Genomic DNA, 16,339 nt, shown 5'->3' on the forward strand with positions numbered 1-16,339 from the left:
TTGTACTGTAGTTGATTTCGTTACACTTAATGTTAAAATAATAAAACTTTTCATTTCAGACATTATAAAATCTCTCTGTATTTTATATATTTCATATTTAGCAGTGATACTACTTGGGTATTTGATTTCTCTCTTAAAGATGTACCAATATACCTATATGCAATATAGGTATTTTGGTACATATACCTTGGTAATATACAATATATGTACCAATACACCTACCAATACCGGGGCCTCCTCTCAGTGGGACATGCCCTGGACACCTCGACAAGGAGGCATCCTGGTTGACAATTCTACTCTGAGCCCCTTCGAATGGCTGAACTTCTCCCCCTAAGATCATCCACCTTTCAGAGAAACCTCATTTCTGCCACTTGTATCTGTGACCATAGGTGAGTGTAAAGACATAGAAAGACCAGTCAATCAAGAGCTTCACCACCACAGACCAGTATACGTCCATATCACTGCAGCTGCAGCACTAATCCATCAGTCAATCTCCCGCTCCCCTCTCCTGCTGCTTCACACTCGGCTGTGAACCACTTCAGTGCAAGCTGGAGGCTACAAGCTGTATCCTTTATCCAAGGTTCAACTAACAGACTCTCTTCTTGCCAGCACCCCGGCATAGACTTTTCCGGGGAGGCTGAGGAGTGTGATTCCCCAATAGTTGGAGCACACCCTCCAGTGAACCCCTTCCCAAAGATAGGAACCACTACCCCGGTCTGGCAATCCAGAGTTACCACCCCTGATCTCCAAGCAAAATTGTAGATGCGTGTCAACCAAGACAACCCTAAAGCATGCAGAGCCTTCAGGAACTCAGGGCAAATAACATCCACCACAGGGGCCCTACCACCAAGGAGTTATTTAACTCCCTCAGTGACCTCACCCTCAGCGATGAACGAGTTGTCCTCCTCGTCCTGAGACTTTGCTTCCTCTATGGAAGAAGTGTCAGTGGGATTAAAGAGGTCATCAAAGTACTCCTTCAATAATCCAACAATATTGTGATGATATTCTGTTCCTAACCAAGCTGACTTTGGAGAAGAGGTTGTCACGATCCGCAGTGGCAGACCGAGTGGAGAGTGTGTGGAGGACTCAGGTGCAGACACAGGCGAAGACACGAAACTGAGTTCAAATGAAAAGCGAGCCTTTATTTTGGCTGATGACATGGGGGCCAAACAAGGTAGAAGCACTGTGACGAAACTAAACTATAACTAAGCTGGGAAACTGGTACTATGATGCCACAGAAAACTATGAATACAAACATGGTGGGTGAGAGCACAGATGACGCGACACAGACTGCATGAAACACAGAGACTAAATACACATAAGGGATGATCAGGGGAAGTGGCCACACATGGGAGCACAGCTGACACACATGAACCTAAAGGCAGGACAGGAGAAGTGAAACTAAATATACTGACATTGAATACAGACTTTCAAAGTAAAACAGGAAACATGGAGATTAGACATGACATGAACTAAACATAACCACGCAGACATGACGCATGAACCAGGGAGACTGAGTACAGGGGGAGATGACATAAACAACTAAGAAACAAAGGACTAAACAGCAATCTCAAAATAAACTAGATGAACTAATCTAGGGCACAAATGAATACAAAAGATACATAAAACTCAAACACTGGGTCGCTCGACCCAGGACCATGACAGGTGTTGTTTGCACAATGGACAGATTGCCAGTCTATCAGAGAAAAACATACAGACAATAAACAGGGAAACCAACTCATGTACAAAAAGACACAAAAATGCTCTCCTTAGCACCAAAAAATCAGATTTAGATTGATTTGAAATATCTGACATTTTGGCCTAAAGTCCTAAATCAACAACTTTTATTCTTTGGGTATTTACAATATGCTATTAGTAACCAGCATTGCCGTTTTGGTCTGGTGGGATTGAAGAATAATTGATAAGGCCATCTCAAGAACTGCAGCTGGAAAGTAGGTATCGGCTAAATCTGGTACAACAAATCTCTTCTTTTCAGACATTAATGTTTTTTGTACATAGTCACAGACAAATAAATAAAACATCAATACAAAATACAGGGATCATCAACCATTTATCAAAACAAATGCAAATCTCTGTGGCATTCTGGACATCAACTTCTAGGCTAAACCCAGAAGCTCCTTGTAATTCATGTATATGCTGCTTCTGATCACCCTGCACAATCATCATCATAAAATCTGACGTGTCAAAGTGTCTGAAACATAAAAAGTGAATGTCTACAACAGCCAAAACTTTTGGCTGGGACTTCATTTGTTATTTGAACAGAACACTATAAAAGTGTCAAAGGTCCAGTAGATTTACTTTATAGTTATGAGTAAATCTTCCTAATCATAAAACTGTTTTATGTCAGAAACAGTAACTGCAATAGATTTCTAAGTTGCAAAAAATCCAAATGGTCATAGCGTATATGTTTTGTGAGACCAGTTTCCTCCGAAGTTTTAGTGAAGTCCAGTGTAAAGTTGTGTAAAGTTGTAAGCCAGACCATCTCCAAATGTAGGCTGGCTGATCCCTCCTATCCCAATAAATGGGTGTGAGTATAGCTGTATGCCTGCCATTAACACTGGAGCATGACCAATAAAAAGCTAGAGTGCACGTGAATCATTTAGAGCACATTGGTAAATAGTTTACCAATGTTAGTTCACCGTGTAGTCTATGATTCAGTGGGTGATTATATCAAAGTGAATGTCTATTGTGAGGTGAGCTCCCATTTGCACCTGCATCCTATACTCAGACCCACTCCATGTGTTTTCCAAAACACTAGTTATATCCTTAGACTTTCTGCATATGTGGTGTTTATGAAACATAAATTGCATATATTGTATATTTTATCGTTTTATGTTAGCTGGTATGTGATTATTTTAGACTTCATATCTCTGACACTGCAGAAATTATCTTATCATTACTTATTTTATCTTGATGTCTGTTGCAGTTCTAATAGACACAACTTTCAGTTTTCAGTGTCGACTTGCAATCTACTAGTTGTGGTTGCCGATTACACTTTCAGTTCAAGTAAAGAATCCCGTGACTGTGGAGAAGTTATACAATACACTTGTAAAAAAAATCATTTTGGTGTGGAATTGACAGTACACACCCCCTGATTTAAAGCGCACTTGTTTGTTTTCACTCTGATAGCTATCTTTTTAATTTTACAGTGACATGGAACATTCAAGCCTGATCCTCTCTAAAATGTATCAGTAGGTGTTTTTAATAATTTTCAATAGCTTGCTCTGCATTTTCTTCCCCGTAGCCTACATTGGGCTAGTACGTACTGTGGAGAAGGGCATTTTATTAAAAACTGCATTAATGTCTATTTTCCGTAGATGCCCTTTTTGCTCAGTCTGTTTCCTATTGTTAAATCATGAACACTGATCTTAATTGAGTGAATTGTGGCCTGCAGTTCTTTACATTTTGTTTTGTTTTTTTTTGGGGGGGGGGGGGGGGGGGGGGGGTTCTCTTGTGACCTCCTGGATGAGTCATCAATGTGGTTTTGGAGTAATTTAGGTACACTGGCCAATTCAGTCCTGCTGAGCATTTATGTTTTGATGCATGCTCAATCATCCAGATATCATCCAGAAATCTCAGAAAGTTTATTCTGTTCATCTGGATGTAGCATTTTTGGATCTACTAAATAACTTTTAAAGAATTCTAGAGGATTATGTTTTTAACTCAGTGTGGATACCTGTCTTCAGTGACATTAGAGTGTAACACTGGATACAAAATGAATGGAAGTCAAAGGAGCTTGCAAAGAAAAGCGTCTGGACTTCTTTAAGTTGCTTGAAGACGTTTCACCTCTCATCCGAGAAGCTTCTTCAGTTCTAAGGTCAAATGGTGGAGAGTCCCAGATATAAACCTAGTGGGAGTGACCCCCCACAGAGGGACAAAAGGACCCCCTGATGATCCTCTAATTGCCTGAGCCAAGGTGGGAAACTGGGCATGGGTCCCAATCAGCCAGAGTTTCGGGTGTGTTCATTGTGAAACCTGGCCCCACCTTATCATGCGAATTCCTGAGGTCAGATGGCCCAGGATGTGAGTGGGCGTTAAGGCGTCTGGGAAGGGATCTCAGAACTGGATTATAGATGGCAGAGAGTTGGTGTCGTAAACCCCCGCCTCTGTCACCTTGACAATATTGAAGATGCACATATTTGGGTCTACCTAATAAACAATCCAGGACATAAGATTCTGGAGTCCCACACAAATCCCACACAAGTTGTGTGGCACAGGCTTTGAGGACATGGAGAGTCACCCTGTCTGGTCCAGCAGACTTGCCTGAGAACATCTTCTGACTTGTCTCTGAATCTGGTCATGAGTGAAAGTAACAGTTTAGGGAGGGGTTTCAATACTTTACCGGGAGGCTGTGTTGCAATGTGGAGAGAGAGTGGCTTTGCTGTGGATTGCAGGCTGACTACAGGTAAGTCATTAGGGGGGTGAACATTTGTTGCAATCTCAAATCTGTTGAAAAACACGTTCAGCTTATTTGCTCTGTCCACACCACCCCCAGCTCACCTGCTGCTGGATGACCTGAATCCAGCAACTGTCCTCGTGCCACTCCACGCCTCTATCATGCTGTTCTGCTGGAGTTTCCGCTCCAGCTTTCTCCTGTAATTGTCCTTAGCCTTCCTGATCTTTCCCTTCAACAACACCTGAACCATTCACACCTCCTCTCTATTGGTAAGATGAGATCAAGTCTGATCACATAAGACCTTGTATGTGAGGAGAAGTATTTTAAATTTAATTCTGGATGTAACAGGGAACCAATGAAGATAAGCCAATATAGGAGGAATATGCTCTAATATTCCCTGTCAGTATTCTCTTAATGTGTAAAAACTTTATAAAGTTATAGAGTAAATCTGTAAAAAGGAATATAGACACAATTGATTAAGGTTGTTATCATTTAAGACTGTTCAACCAACATGTATCTGTATCAGAATTAAAACCCCGTGTTAATCAAAGAGGAAATTATGTGGTTACAGTTGCTCCAAACTCTAAGAACAGTAATTAACTATCCATCCATCCATTCGCTTCTGCTTAATTAATTAACTAAACAAAGTGAAATAATACAGCATATTACAAAGTTACAAAATATAACAAAATGCCTCTTATAAATACAAACAGCTCTGATGATAAATATCCCAGCTAAAACTGACGTGCCTCTCTAATTGTATTGACATTTTAATTTTCTCCATAGAGGATTTGCTATTAAAGGTGTGCAATTTCTACAATGTGTACGTGTATTTAATATGTTTTTAATTCCAACTTTGCCTTTATAGTCTCAGTTGGACCAATCTCCTGGTTAATGGTAGATAAAGTCATTTTGGATAACTGCATTGATAGTTTCCTTGAGGTTGAATATGTACCACTACAATACACTCATTTTATGTGAATCTACACAAACTTAAGAGCTTTGTTTCTTTCGTGTATTTCATTACTATGTTATAAAGTTTGCAAACCGTGGTCTAAAGTCTGAAACTTTTGGCTGAAGAAAAAGCACGTCACTGTTTGACCGCGCTTCCGAGAAGGGGACGCAACCCACATTAAAACAAACAGAAACCCCAAATAAGCTTTCAGGACAGAACTGGTAGCGGCCACCACTGCGATTCAGACGTAAGGTATGGTATTGTCTGTTTTAACTGTCACTACTATTTATTATTATTATTATTGTTATCATTATTATTATTATTTATGGTTGTTTTTTTGTTTGTTTTTACCACCCATGGTATCTTTGGATCAAGGATACGTGACCTGCGAGAATTCCCAGACATTTTCCGTACCTAATTGCCATTTAGTTCAACATATATGTTGAACGTGCCATCGTGGCCTTCAAGTTATAAAATGTGGAAAGACTTTGGGTTTGTTTTCGGCTGTGACAAAAGGGGAAAAAAGGAAGCGAGTATTTTCTGATATTTCATATTTAAAACCTAAACTTGGTTACTGTTAAAGTTTTGGTTTAGCGAACTATATAAACTTGACCGAATGTTTGCACCTCCCACCTGTCTGTTAATTAATTTGTTAGCAGTGACAGATCTTCTTGAATGGAGAACCTTTGTTAGTACCAGCCATCATGACAGAGTAATATCTCTAATTATCTTTCTTGTGTTTGCCTTTGTTTTGTACCAGAAAGGACTCTTGGTTTTAGTTAAACCTGTCAGATCCTGTCATGGCTATTACTGCAGTCCTTCTGCTGAGCAGTCTTGGCTTTTTGGCAATTACTGCTCAAGGTGAGTGGATTAGCTTGAGAAACACAGCATGGTGTTTCGTCTTAAAATTCTGTTCTCTTTTTTGTCTGTATCTTTTTTCTTTCTCTCTTTCTTTTCCCAAGTACAGCTCAAAACTGTCCCAGACCTCCTAAAGGAGAAAATATGGATTTAAAGGGCAATGACATTCTTCTAACTAGTTTCCCAGATGGGACCACAGTTACTTTTGCCTGTAACACTGGATATGAGTCTGCAGGAGGGTCCCCACGTATTACTTGTACTGCTGGAAGTTGGAGCCCTCTGGGGTTGAAATGCCAAAGTAAATATTAACAATTGATTTTAAATTCAAATTCCTTATTGCAGCTGTACTTCACAGCCAGTTTAAGCACATGAGAATGGGTGTCTGGTAGAATTTACTCCCCATCCTGGAAACATTCTTAAAATTGTTGTTTAAAAAAAATCTCGACCTCTAGAAAAATACTCACATGAACATGTTACATAAGCAGTACACTTTCTTTGTGGAATTAATTATACATAATATCATCTAAAAATTTCTAAAGAACCAATTTAATCCTCATCTTTCCTATTTCAGGGAAGAACTGTTTCTCTGTGGAAGACGTTCAAGATGGACAGATTGAATATCGTCCTGGGACTGAATTTGGTGATAAAGCAGTGCTCATTTGTAACATTGGGTTAGTAATACGATGTTAGCTCTAATAAAAAGTGTTAAGATAATTAATTTTTTGATTGAAGTTAGTAGTATCATGTTAAATCACTAAAATGTTGCAATTCCATGTCTTAAAAAAACAAAAACTTGCTGTTCTGTGTCATGTGAAATAAAATTTCTAAACCAACCTTTTCCCCTCGAATCAGGTATATGCCAGTTGGTGGAGGAGAACTCACTTGTGGAAGCCAAGGGTGGACGGGCAGGTTGCCTGTATGTGAAGGTTGGTTGTCTTGTCGTAATACAAGTCACACCCCTGCTTAAAAGCTCACTGCTTGTTTTCATTCTGATAGATTGTTTGTGGAGTTCCGCAGGGGTCAGTATTGGGACCAAAGCTGTTTATCCTCTATATCAATGATATATGCAGAACATCAGATATACTACAGTTTATTCTATTTGCAGATGATACAAATATTTTTTGTGCTGGAGAGAATTTACAGCAGCTTTTGGAAATTGTCACACAAGAAATGATTAAACTGAAAACATGGTTTGATAGAAATAAGCTATCATTAAATTTGGAAAAAAAACTACATTTATGTTATTCGGAAATTGTAAAAAAGATGCAGGAGCAAAATTATTAGTAAACAATGTTGAAATAGAGCAAGTTTCGGATACAAAATTTCTGGGTGTGATAATAGATAACAAAATCTGCTGGAAACCTCACATAAAGCATATACAAGCCAAACTGTCAAGAAGCATCTCCGTACTAAGTAAAGTTAAATATTTTTTGCCTTCCAAATCACTCCGGGTACTTTATTGTTCACTTATATTGCCATATTTGGAATACTGTGTGGAAATTTGGGGAAACACATATAAAACTGCACTTCAACCAATATGTAAAATTCAAAAAAAAGCAATCAGGATGATTAATAAAGCAGGATTTAGAGACCATACTAACATCATGTTTTTGTATTAAAAATACTGAAGTTTATGGATCTTATAAAATATAAAACTGCAAAAATTATGTACAAGGCCAGATACAATATGTTACCAGGAAATATACAGAGGATGTTCTATGACAGAGAAGGAGACTATGAATTGAGGGGGAAATTGAATCTAAGGATTCTTAAAGCACGGTCAAAGGTTAAAACCTTTTGTGTCACTATTTATGGGGTAAAACTGGAATAGTTTTACTATAGATCTACAGCAATGCTCAGGAATTAGTAAGTTCATGAAAATACTTCGAAAACTGATTTTGGAAGAATATGATACCGATAAAGATGATCACCCATTGTATGTATAAAAATATCAAATTATATCCAAATTATATCAATCACGGTAGCCAAGTTTATATAGGTTCTCCTCGTGTATTGTGTGGAGTATGTGATGATGGGAATTAGGTGAATTATGTGGGATCAATAAGATGTTGAGCAGGGGTAGGAATTAATAAGTATGTTCATACTTCTTCCTACTCCTTTTCAGACCAAACATTGTTACATTATGTCAGACGATTTTGTTTTATTTCATTATATTTTTTTGTTTATCTGAACACATACGTGTGTGTGTGTATATCTACATATATATTCGTATCTGTAAATGAAAATATATGTAGTGTGTATATATTGTTTTTTGTTTTATATGTCTGAAACAAATAAAGATACAATACAATACAATACAAAAAAACACTAGATTTGTATTTTTATTTTCCAGTGACACAATGTGAATCACCCCCTGTAGTACAAGATGGCTCTTTCAGTCCAAATAAAGATCTCTATGAATATAATGATGTTATAGATTACACCTGTAAAAAGGATTATACAGTTGTTGGATCGAGACAGTTGCATTGTTCGGATGATGGAACATTCAAGCCTGAGCCTCCAAAATGTATCAGTACCGGTAAGTGTTTTCAATTTCTTTCAAGAACTTGTTCTCTGTTTTTGTCTTTATTTTTTGTCTTTTTCTTTTTTTTTCATGTACAGCTCAAAACTGTCCCAGACCTCCTAAAGGAGAAAATATGGATTTAAAGGGCAATGACATTCTTCTAACTAGTTTTCCAGATGGGACCACAGTTACTTTTGCCTGTAACACTGGATATAAGTCTGCAGGAGGGTCCCCACGTATTACTTGTACTGCTGGAAGTTGGAGCCCTCTGGGGTTGAAATGCCAAAGTAAATATTAACAATTGATTTTAAATTCAAATTCCTTATAGCAGCTGTGTTTCACAGCCAGTTTAAGCACATGAGAATGGGTGTCTGGTAGAATTTACTCCCCATCCTGGAAACATTCTTTTTTTTTTTTTTTTTTTTTTTTTTTTTTTAAATGACATCAGAAACAGCAGTATGCGACATTACGTGATGGCAGAGCTTCAGTTCATCCTTTGTCATTTTTTTTTTTTTTTTTTAATAAATAGGACAGGGGGAATGAATGAGAGAGAGAGGGGGAGAGAAAGAAAGAAAACCCAAGGGGAGAAGAGACGGTGAGAAGGGGGGGGAAGAGAGACAAAAAAAAAAAAAAAAAAAAAAAAAAAAAAAAAAAAAACTCCTGGGTCACCTGTATGGAGAAAAAAAAAACAAACAAACAAACAAACAAACAGAGGAGACAGCAAACAACAAAGAGCAACATAATAATAGGGAAAACAAAGCACCATCACAATAAACTAGCTAGTCATAGATATCAGTATTTACTAAGTAATAAACGATATTGTGCAGCACGCAAGATAGACAGCGCACAGTGTGCTTTGAGGCAGCAGCCAAGAAAGCTTTAGTCCGCGTCTGTGAATACCCATGTGTGCATACCTGTGTGGATCAGCATGCTTGCATTCCAAAGGTTTCTCCATGTAATGATCTGCTAGGGAGTGTGGGGGGGCCACAGCCCCGTCCTCCAGGGTGTGAAGCGGGTATGGAGGAGATCAAAACTCCAGACATCCAGAGGCCCCCAGAACACAAGAGACCATGGAAGACCAACAGAGGGGCAGCCGCGCCACTGTTCCAGTAAGAGCTGAGGAGAGTCCCAGATGAGGGCTCACTCAGCAGCCGCGGAGCAGAAGCCAGGGGGGGTTGCAGTGACGCGCCCGTGAGCTCCGCCGGCCCCCAGCTGCGCCTGAGTGACCGAGCCCTAGGCCGAGAGGCCGGGGGCACCCCACCTCCAAAGGGGCCCGAGCGAGCCCCAGGCCCCAGGCCCCGACAAGCGGCCGCCAAGGAGTGAGCCGGTGTGTACCCGGACGCCCACCCCCAGACACAAAGAACCACCAACACACCGACACCTGAGGGAGTCCGCCACCGGCAGGGGAAGTGGTGGTGGGTGGAGATAGGCCTCCAAACCTTGGAGGGCCTGAGGTGTCCCCAGAGAGGTGGCGTCTGATACCCAACCTGACATATAGACACAGACATACAGGCACACACAGACACAAACATCCATTCCCACCCTCATGCTCTCATATGCACTCACTCTACACTCAACCAACGTGGAGACAGACATAAAGAGACGCTGTACACACAATCACACTCCCCAAGCGTACTCTACAAACCGGGTCTAGGTACCCTTGCCCCTGGAGGGGGGAATTGCACCCAGACCCAGGTGGTGTTACCCTTTTCCCTGCGGTGGGGAGAGGCAGACCACCCCGACTCCGCAGCAGCAGGGAGGCCCCACACCCCAGACCGCAGTCGGACGGCCAACTCCTCCTACTAGCCCTCCCGCTCCAGCAGGCCGCAGAGAATGGGGGTGGGAGAAGACTCCAAACCTCCCTCCACCCGCTCATTGTAGTGTTGATGCATATGTGTTCTAAGGTGCAATTAAAACCCAGGAGGGCATGGAGCTACCTGCCAAGGAGCAGCAGGTAAGCGCATAGTCCCTCCTGCTAACCCTCAATGACTAAGTGTATTTAAAATTGAGAGGTGGGCAACGACGTCAGGGGTGAGGTATACACCCTGATGGTGATTTGGACTCCGTGATTGTGCCCACCCCCAAGATCCTATATGTATGTGTAATGAGAGTGTGAATAATGTGAATGTCTAAGTTGTGGGATAAAATTGAGGCAGAGGCAGCCAGAAGGGGACAGGGGGGGGGGGTAGCCTCCTCTGCACCCTGGTGACATACCCCCACTCCAAGGCCCTGCATGTGTGGGTGGTTGTGGAGGAGCGAGAAGAGGGAGGCAGCTGGAGATGGGGAGGGAAGGAAGGGAGGGGCAGGTAACCCCTCCCTGGGGCCAGCTCCCCCGCTGACCCCAGTAGGCACTCCCACCCTCCGCGACCCGCCAGGGAAGGGGGGCCCAGGCCCATCAGACCGGGGCCCAGTGCAGTAGCGCCCCCCGGCTCCACAGAGCCCTGGACAGTCCACCCAACCCCACCACAGAGAAAACTGCACCCACCCCACCAACCACACATCTTCCAGACTACATTCTTAAAATTGTTGTTTAAAAAAAATCTCGACCTCTAGAAAAATACTCACATGAACATGTTACATAAGCAGTACACTTTCTTTGTGGAATTAATTATACATAATATCATCTAAAAATTTCTAAAGAACCAATTTAATCCTCATCTTTCCTATTTCAGGGAAGAACTGTTTCTCTGTGGAAGACGTTCAAGATGGACAGATTGAATATCGTCCTGGGACTGAATTTGGTGATAAAGCAGTGCTCATTTGTAACATTGGGTTAGTAATACGATGTTAGCTCTAATAAAAAGTGTTAAGATAATTAATTTTTTGATTGAAGTTAGTAGTATCATGTTAAATCACTAAAATGTTGCAATTCCATGTCTTAAAAAAACAAAAACTTGCTGTTCTGTGTCATGTGAAATAAAATTTCTAAACCAACCCTTTCCCCTCGAATCAGGTATATGCCAGTTGGTGGAGGAGAACTCACTTGTGGAAGCCAAGGGTGGACGGGCAGGTTGCCTGTATGTGAAGGTTGGTTGTCTTGTCGTAATACAAGTCACATACACGTAGACATTGAGGGCTAGCAGGAGGGACCATGCGCTTACCTGCCGCTCTCTGGCAGGTACCTCCATGCCCTCCTGGGTTTTAAATGCACCTTAGAACACACATGCATCAACACTACAATGAGTGGGTGGAGGGAGGTTTGGAGTCTTCTCTCACCCCCATTCTCTGCGACCTGCTGGAGCGGGGGGGGGGGGGGCTAGGAGGAGGAGTTGGCCGTCCGACTGCGGTCTGGAGTGTGGGGCCTCCCTGCTGCTGCGGAGTCGGGGCGGTCTGCCTCCCCCCAACGCAGGGAAAAGGGTAACACCACCTGGGTCTGGGTGCAGTTCCCCCCTCCAGGGGCAAGGGTACCTAGACCCGGTTTGTAGAGTACGCTTGGGGAGTGTGATCGTGTGTACAGCGTCTCTTTATGTCTGTCTCCACATTGGTTGAGGGTGGGAATGGATGTTTGTATCTGTGTGTGCCTGTATTTCTGTGTCTATATGTCAGGTTGGGTGTCAGGCGCCACCTCTCTGGGGACATCTTAGGCCCTCCAAGGTTTGGAGGCCTATCTCCCCCTACCACCACTTCCCTGCCAGTGGCGGACTCCCTCAGACATCGGTGCGTTGGTGGTTCTTTGTGTCCGGGGATGGGCGTCCAGGTACACACCGGCTCACTCCTTGGCGGCCGCTTATCGGGGCCTGGAGCCTGGGGCTCGCTCGGGCCACTTCGGAGGTGGGGTGCCCCCGGCCTCTCGGCCTGGGGCTCGGTCACTCAGGCGCGGCTGGCTGCCGGCGGAGCTCACGGGCGCGTCACTGCAACTCCCCCTGGCTTCTGCTCCGCGGCTGCTGAGTGAGCCCTCATCTGGGACTCTCCTCAGCTCTTTCTGGGACAGTGGCGCGGCTGCCCCTCTGTTGGTCTTCCTTGGTCTCTTGTGTTCTGGGGGCCTCTGGATGTCTGGAGTTTTGATCTCCTCCATACCTGCTTCATGCCCTGGAGGACGGGGCTGTGGCCCCCCCACACCCTCTAGCAGATCATTACATGAAGGAACCTTTAAAAAAAAAAAAAAACAAGCGCGTCCATGCTCACAGGTGTACACACGGGTGATCACACCCACAAACTACACCCTTTTTGGCTCCTACCTCAAAGCACACTGTGTTCTGTTGATCTTATGTGCTGCACAATAATGTTTAATATTTAGTATTTACTATCATATTCCCATATATCATTGTGATGCTGTTTATTCTATTACTCTTGTTCTCTTCTGCTTGTTTTCTTTTTTCTTTCTCAGCAGGTGACCCAGGTGATTGATATATGCATTTTTTTTCTTTTTTTTTCTGCTCATTCTGTTGGTTTTTGTCTTTGCCCTTCTCCCCCGTCCCTCTTCTCAGCTGTTTCTCTTTCCCTCTTTCTTTCTCCCCTTCTTTCCCCCAGTCAAGTCTGTCCCATATTCAGTAAGTGAAAATAAAATAAACAATAAAAGGTGAATCAAATGGACCATTACGGCAAGGCTGGGATGGTCAATTTGGTAAAGTAAGTCCGTTGGGCATCTTTCTTTGCCTTTAGACAACAATTCTGATGGCAAAAGAGCCAAACGGGACAGGCAAAAAAAAAAAAAAAAAAAAAGTAATACAAGTCACACCCCTGATTAAAAGCTCACTGCTTGTTTTCATTCTGATAGATTTGTATTTTTATTTTCCAGTGACACAATGTGAATCACCCCCTGTAGTACAAGATGGCTCTTTCAGTCCAAATAAAGATCTCTATGAATATAATAATGTTATATATTACACCTGTAAAAAGGATTATACAGTTGTTGGATCACGACAGTCGTATTGTTCGGATGATGGAACATTCAAACCTGAGCCTCCAAAATGTATCAGTAAGTGTCTTGAGTTATTTTCAATAACTTATTTTGTTTTTTCTTGTGTAGTATAAATTAGGCTAATACATACTGTGGAAAAGGTCATTTTTGACAACTGCACCAATGCTTACTTTCTTTCCCTGCAGAGGTTGAATGTGAAGATCCAGAGATTTCATTTGGACAGTGGAGTAGCGGTGCTCGACCTCCATATGGATACTTGTCTACAGTCACATTACAGTGTAACGCTGGATACACAATGATTGGATCCGCTACTGTGACGTGTGAGCTAAATGGTCAGTGGTCACCTGGACTTCCTCAGTGTATTCGTAAGTCAAAAATTAAAATAATTATTTGTAAGTGCTGAGCTCAAGCATGATCTCTTTGCTCTAAGTGCAACTTCAACCCCAATTCTGAGCCTAAGTCCTCCTGCTGCATATTTATGAAAAGTGCAAAAAAGGCAGGTAAATGAAGACTACGGGGTCCTGGCCAGTGATTTTCAGCAAAAAGTGGAGAGTATTGCTGAATGGCACTTTACCTCTACTATGAGCATGAATATATGCATGGATCTTGGCAGCTAATATTTTATTTCTTGCATCATTATATTTCAGTAATGTAAAGACACTTATTGAATTACAGCATTAAATTAAAGAACTGACAACAGAAGATTTTTACCATATTTACATAGATCATTACTCAGCGTTTTTTTGAGTGCATGTCCAGTGCTAGCTTTGAATTAAAAACTGTTTTTCTCACTGTAGGGACGACACCAGGAACCATTCTTTTTATTTATAAGCAAACATCAGGTTTGGCTTAAACATTGCTTTCAAAGCAGAAATTATGTGGTCAAAGTTGCTCCAAGACTCTAAGTACAGTAACTAACTAAACTAAGTGAAATAATACAGCATATTACAAGGTTATAAAATATAACAAAATTGCTCTAATAAATACAAATAGCTCTAATTCTAATTATCTCAGCATATTACACAAAATATATAGCTAAAACTGACGTGCCTCTCTAAGCATATCTAATCATATCATTTAATTTTCTCTGTAGATGATTTGGTATTAAAGGTGTGCAATTACTACAATGTGTATGTGAATTTAATATGTATTTTTTAATTCCAACTTTGCCTTTATAGCCTCAATTGGACCAGTCTCCTGGTTAATGATAGATAAGGTCATTTTGGATAACTGTATTGATATACAGTTTCCTTTTTGTTTCCCACAAGTTGAATATGAAGAGTCCAAATGATGAATAGAATGAGGATTTTTAACCTCTGAAGATATAGTTGTCGTCAGCAATGTTAAAGTGTGAACCTGGATACATAATCAATGCAAACCTTACCGTGACATAAAAACGTTACTGGTCACCTGGACTTCCTTAATGTATACGCATGTTATGAATTAAAATTGCTTAAGTATATGTAGCTTCACTTCTCAATTGTTGTTAAAATTTGTATTAAATACCTCAGGAGGTTGCTAGCATAATATAGAGATAATTTTGGACAATTCTAGTAATTTCCATTCTGTGAATGTGAAAATCCTGTGATTCGATATGACTGAATAATGGTCTCCTCCTGTCTGTGGTCTTATTTCAGGGAAGATCTGGATAAGTTAAGAAAGGCCCGTGTACCTAGATATACAATATGATATAAAAGGTTTGGCTACGTGGAGTGTCACAAAAGTCATCATATTTTGTTTTAATTTGATTTCACATTGCTGCATGTGAATGATCATATAATGTTCACTTTTATGTTTAGAAAACACTATTTGATAAACAGTTTCCACAAGTTTTTGAACATTTCTTTTTGCTTATAATCACCTGGTTTCATGTTAATATGAAATCACTCTTTTTTAAGTCTCAGTTTTAAACTTCAGGATAAATCCATTAAATAAATTTGAATCTCTGCGTGCTTGCCAAGTAATTGTGAACAGGGGTCATGTGGAGGTCATACAAAAATGACCTGACATGTGAAGGACACATTTAAAGTATTATGTTAATTTGTAAGTTTAAATGTCCATTTACACTTATGATTAAAGTTTGTATTTAAATACATTTGATTCCAGACAGTTTAGTACGAGTTGCACTTTCTCTTCTGTAGGTTGTTTTAAATGTAAAAACAAATGTAAATAAATAAATAAAATAATCCTCTGAAGTTTTTGTATTTTTTTTTCAAGTGTGGTTGATGTCATTTAAAGGAATGTTTGGAAAAACATTTGGAAAAAGCAGGAATTGTGAATGGTGAATAAACAGACCAAAGTACAGCAGGAAGTTTATTTCCTCACATTGATTCAGTCCGCCCTGTTTTGTAATGCGTCACCCTGTTTGAATGTATTGGGCACTGTAATTTACAACACAAAATGTTTTCACAAGTATGTCACAAGTAGTATGCATGGCTTACAAAAGAGGGCCAAAGCTTTTCAAGGACAGTAAAGAACAGCCTGCACTTTCATATTGTCTTAAAGGTGTATGTGTCTTTTTATATACAGGTCTCGTGCTGTGTCCTATTAATACTGCTTTAAGAAGGGAAAACTGCATATTTATGTGAAGTATGGAACAACAGAGTAATAAGGAAGTGTTGGGTTTATGGTGGGTGGGGCTCATAAACTTGTGCGTATTATGTTCAGAAAAGACAGAACAAAAAACAAAAAAACGGTTATAGCATACAAACTAATTTCAGAAAT

The 16,339-nt window shown here is 40.9% G+C and overlaps 1 protein-coding gene across 6 annotated transcripts; it reads left to right on the forward strand.

Moving 5' to 3' along the window:
* Positions 1-5,568: 5,568 nt before the first annotated feature.
* LOC146611322 (complement component receptor 1-like protein) lies at positions 5,569-15,736 on the forward strand. 6 transcript variants are annotated; one of them, XM_085343781.1, is made up of 13 exons: positions 5,574-5,624; positions 5,748-5,901; positions 6,133-6,233; positions 6,340-6,528; positions 6,802-6,901; positions 7,083-7,156; positions 8,584-8,769; positions 8,853-9,041; positions 11,427-11,526; positions 11,708-11,781; positions 13,493-13,672; positions 13,801-13,980; positions 14,413-14,491. In XM_085343781.1, exons 3-13 carry the CDS (start codon positions 6,173-6,175, stop codon positions 14,466-14,468), a joined length of 1,389 nt encoding a protein of 462 aa, XP_085199907.1. In that variant the 5' UTR covers positions 5,574-5,624; positions 5,748-5,901; positions 6,133-6,172; the 3' UTR covers positions 14,469-14,491. The 6 variants fall into 6 exon arrangements, with proteins under 6 accessions (XP_085199909.1, XP_085199905.1, XP_085199910.1 ...); XM_085343783.1 differs by lacking the exons at positions 5,748-5,901; positions 14,413-14,491 and adding an exon at positions 15,253-15,736 and having other exon boundaries at positions 5,569-5,624; XM_085343779.1 differs by lacking the exon at positions 5,748-5,901 and having other exon boundaries at positions 5,569-5,624.
* The last annotated feature ends 603 nt before the right edge of the window (positions 15,737-16,339 follow it).

Source organism: Diplotaxodon limnothrissa, linkage group LG20, assembly GCF_057381915.1.
Source record: "Diplotaxodon limnothrissa isolate DT_005_m linkage group LG20, D_limnothrissa_male_GT1.1, whole genome shotgun sequence".
NCBI lineage: Eukaryota > Metazoa > Chordata > Actinopteri > Cichliformes > Cichlidae > Diplotaxodon > Diplotaxodon limnothrissa.

Coding starts and splice junctions, on each gene's coding strand:
- LOC146611322 (XM_085343779.1), top strand. CDS start 6,173: ATGGCTATTACTGCAGTCCTTCTGCTGAGCAGTCTTGGCTTTTTGGCA. Junction 7,157..8,583: donor CAGGTTGCCTGTATGTGAAG/GTTGGTTGTCTT, acceptor TTTATTTTCCAG/TGACACAATGTGAATCACCC. Junction 11,527..11,707: donor GTGCTCATTTGTAACATTGG/GTTAGTAATACG, acceptor CCCTCGAATCAG/GTATATGCCAGTTGGTGGAG.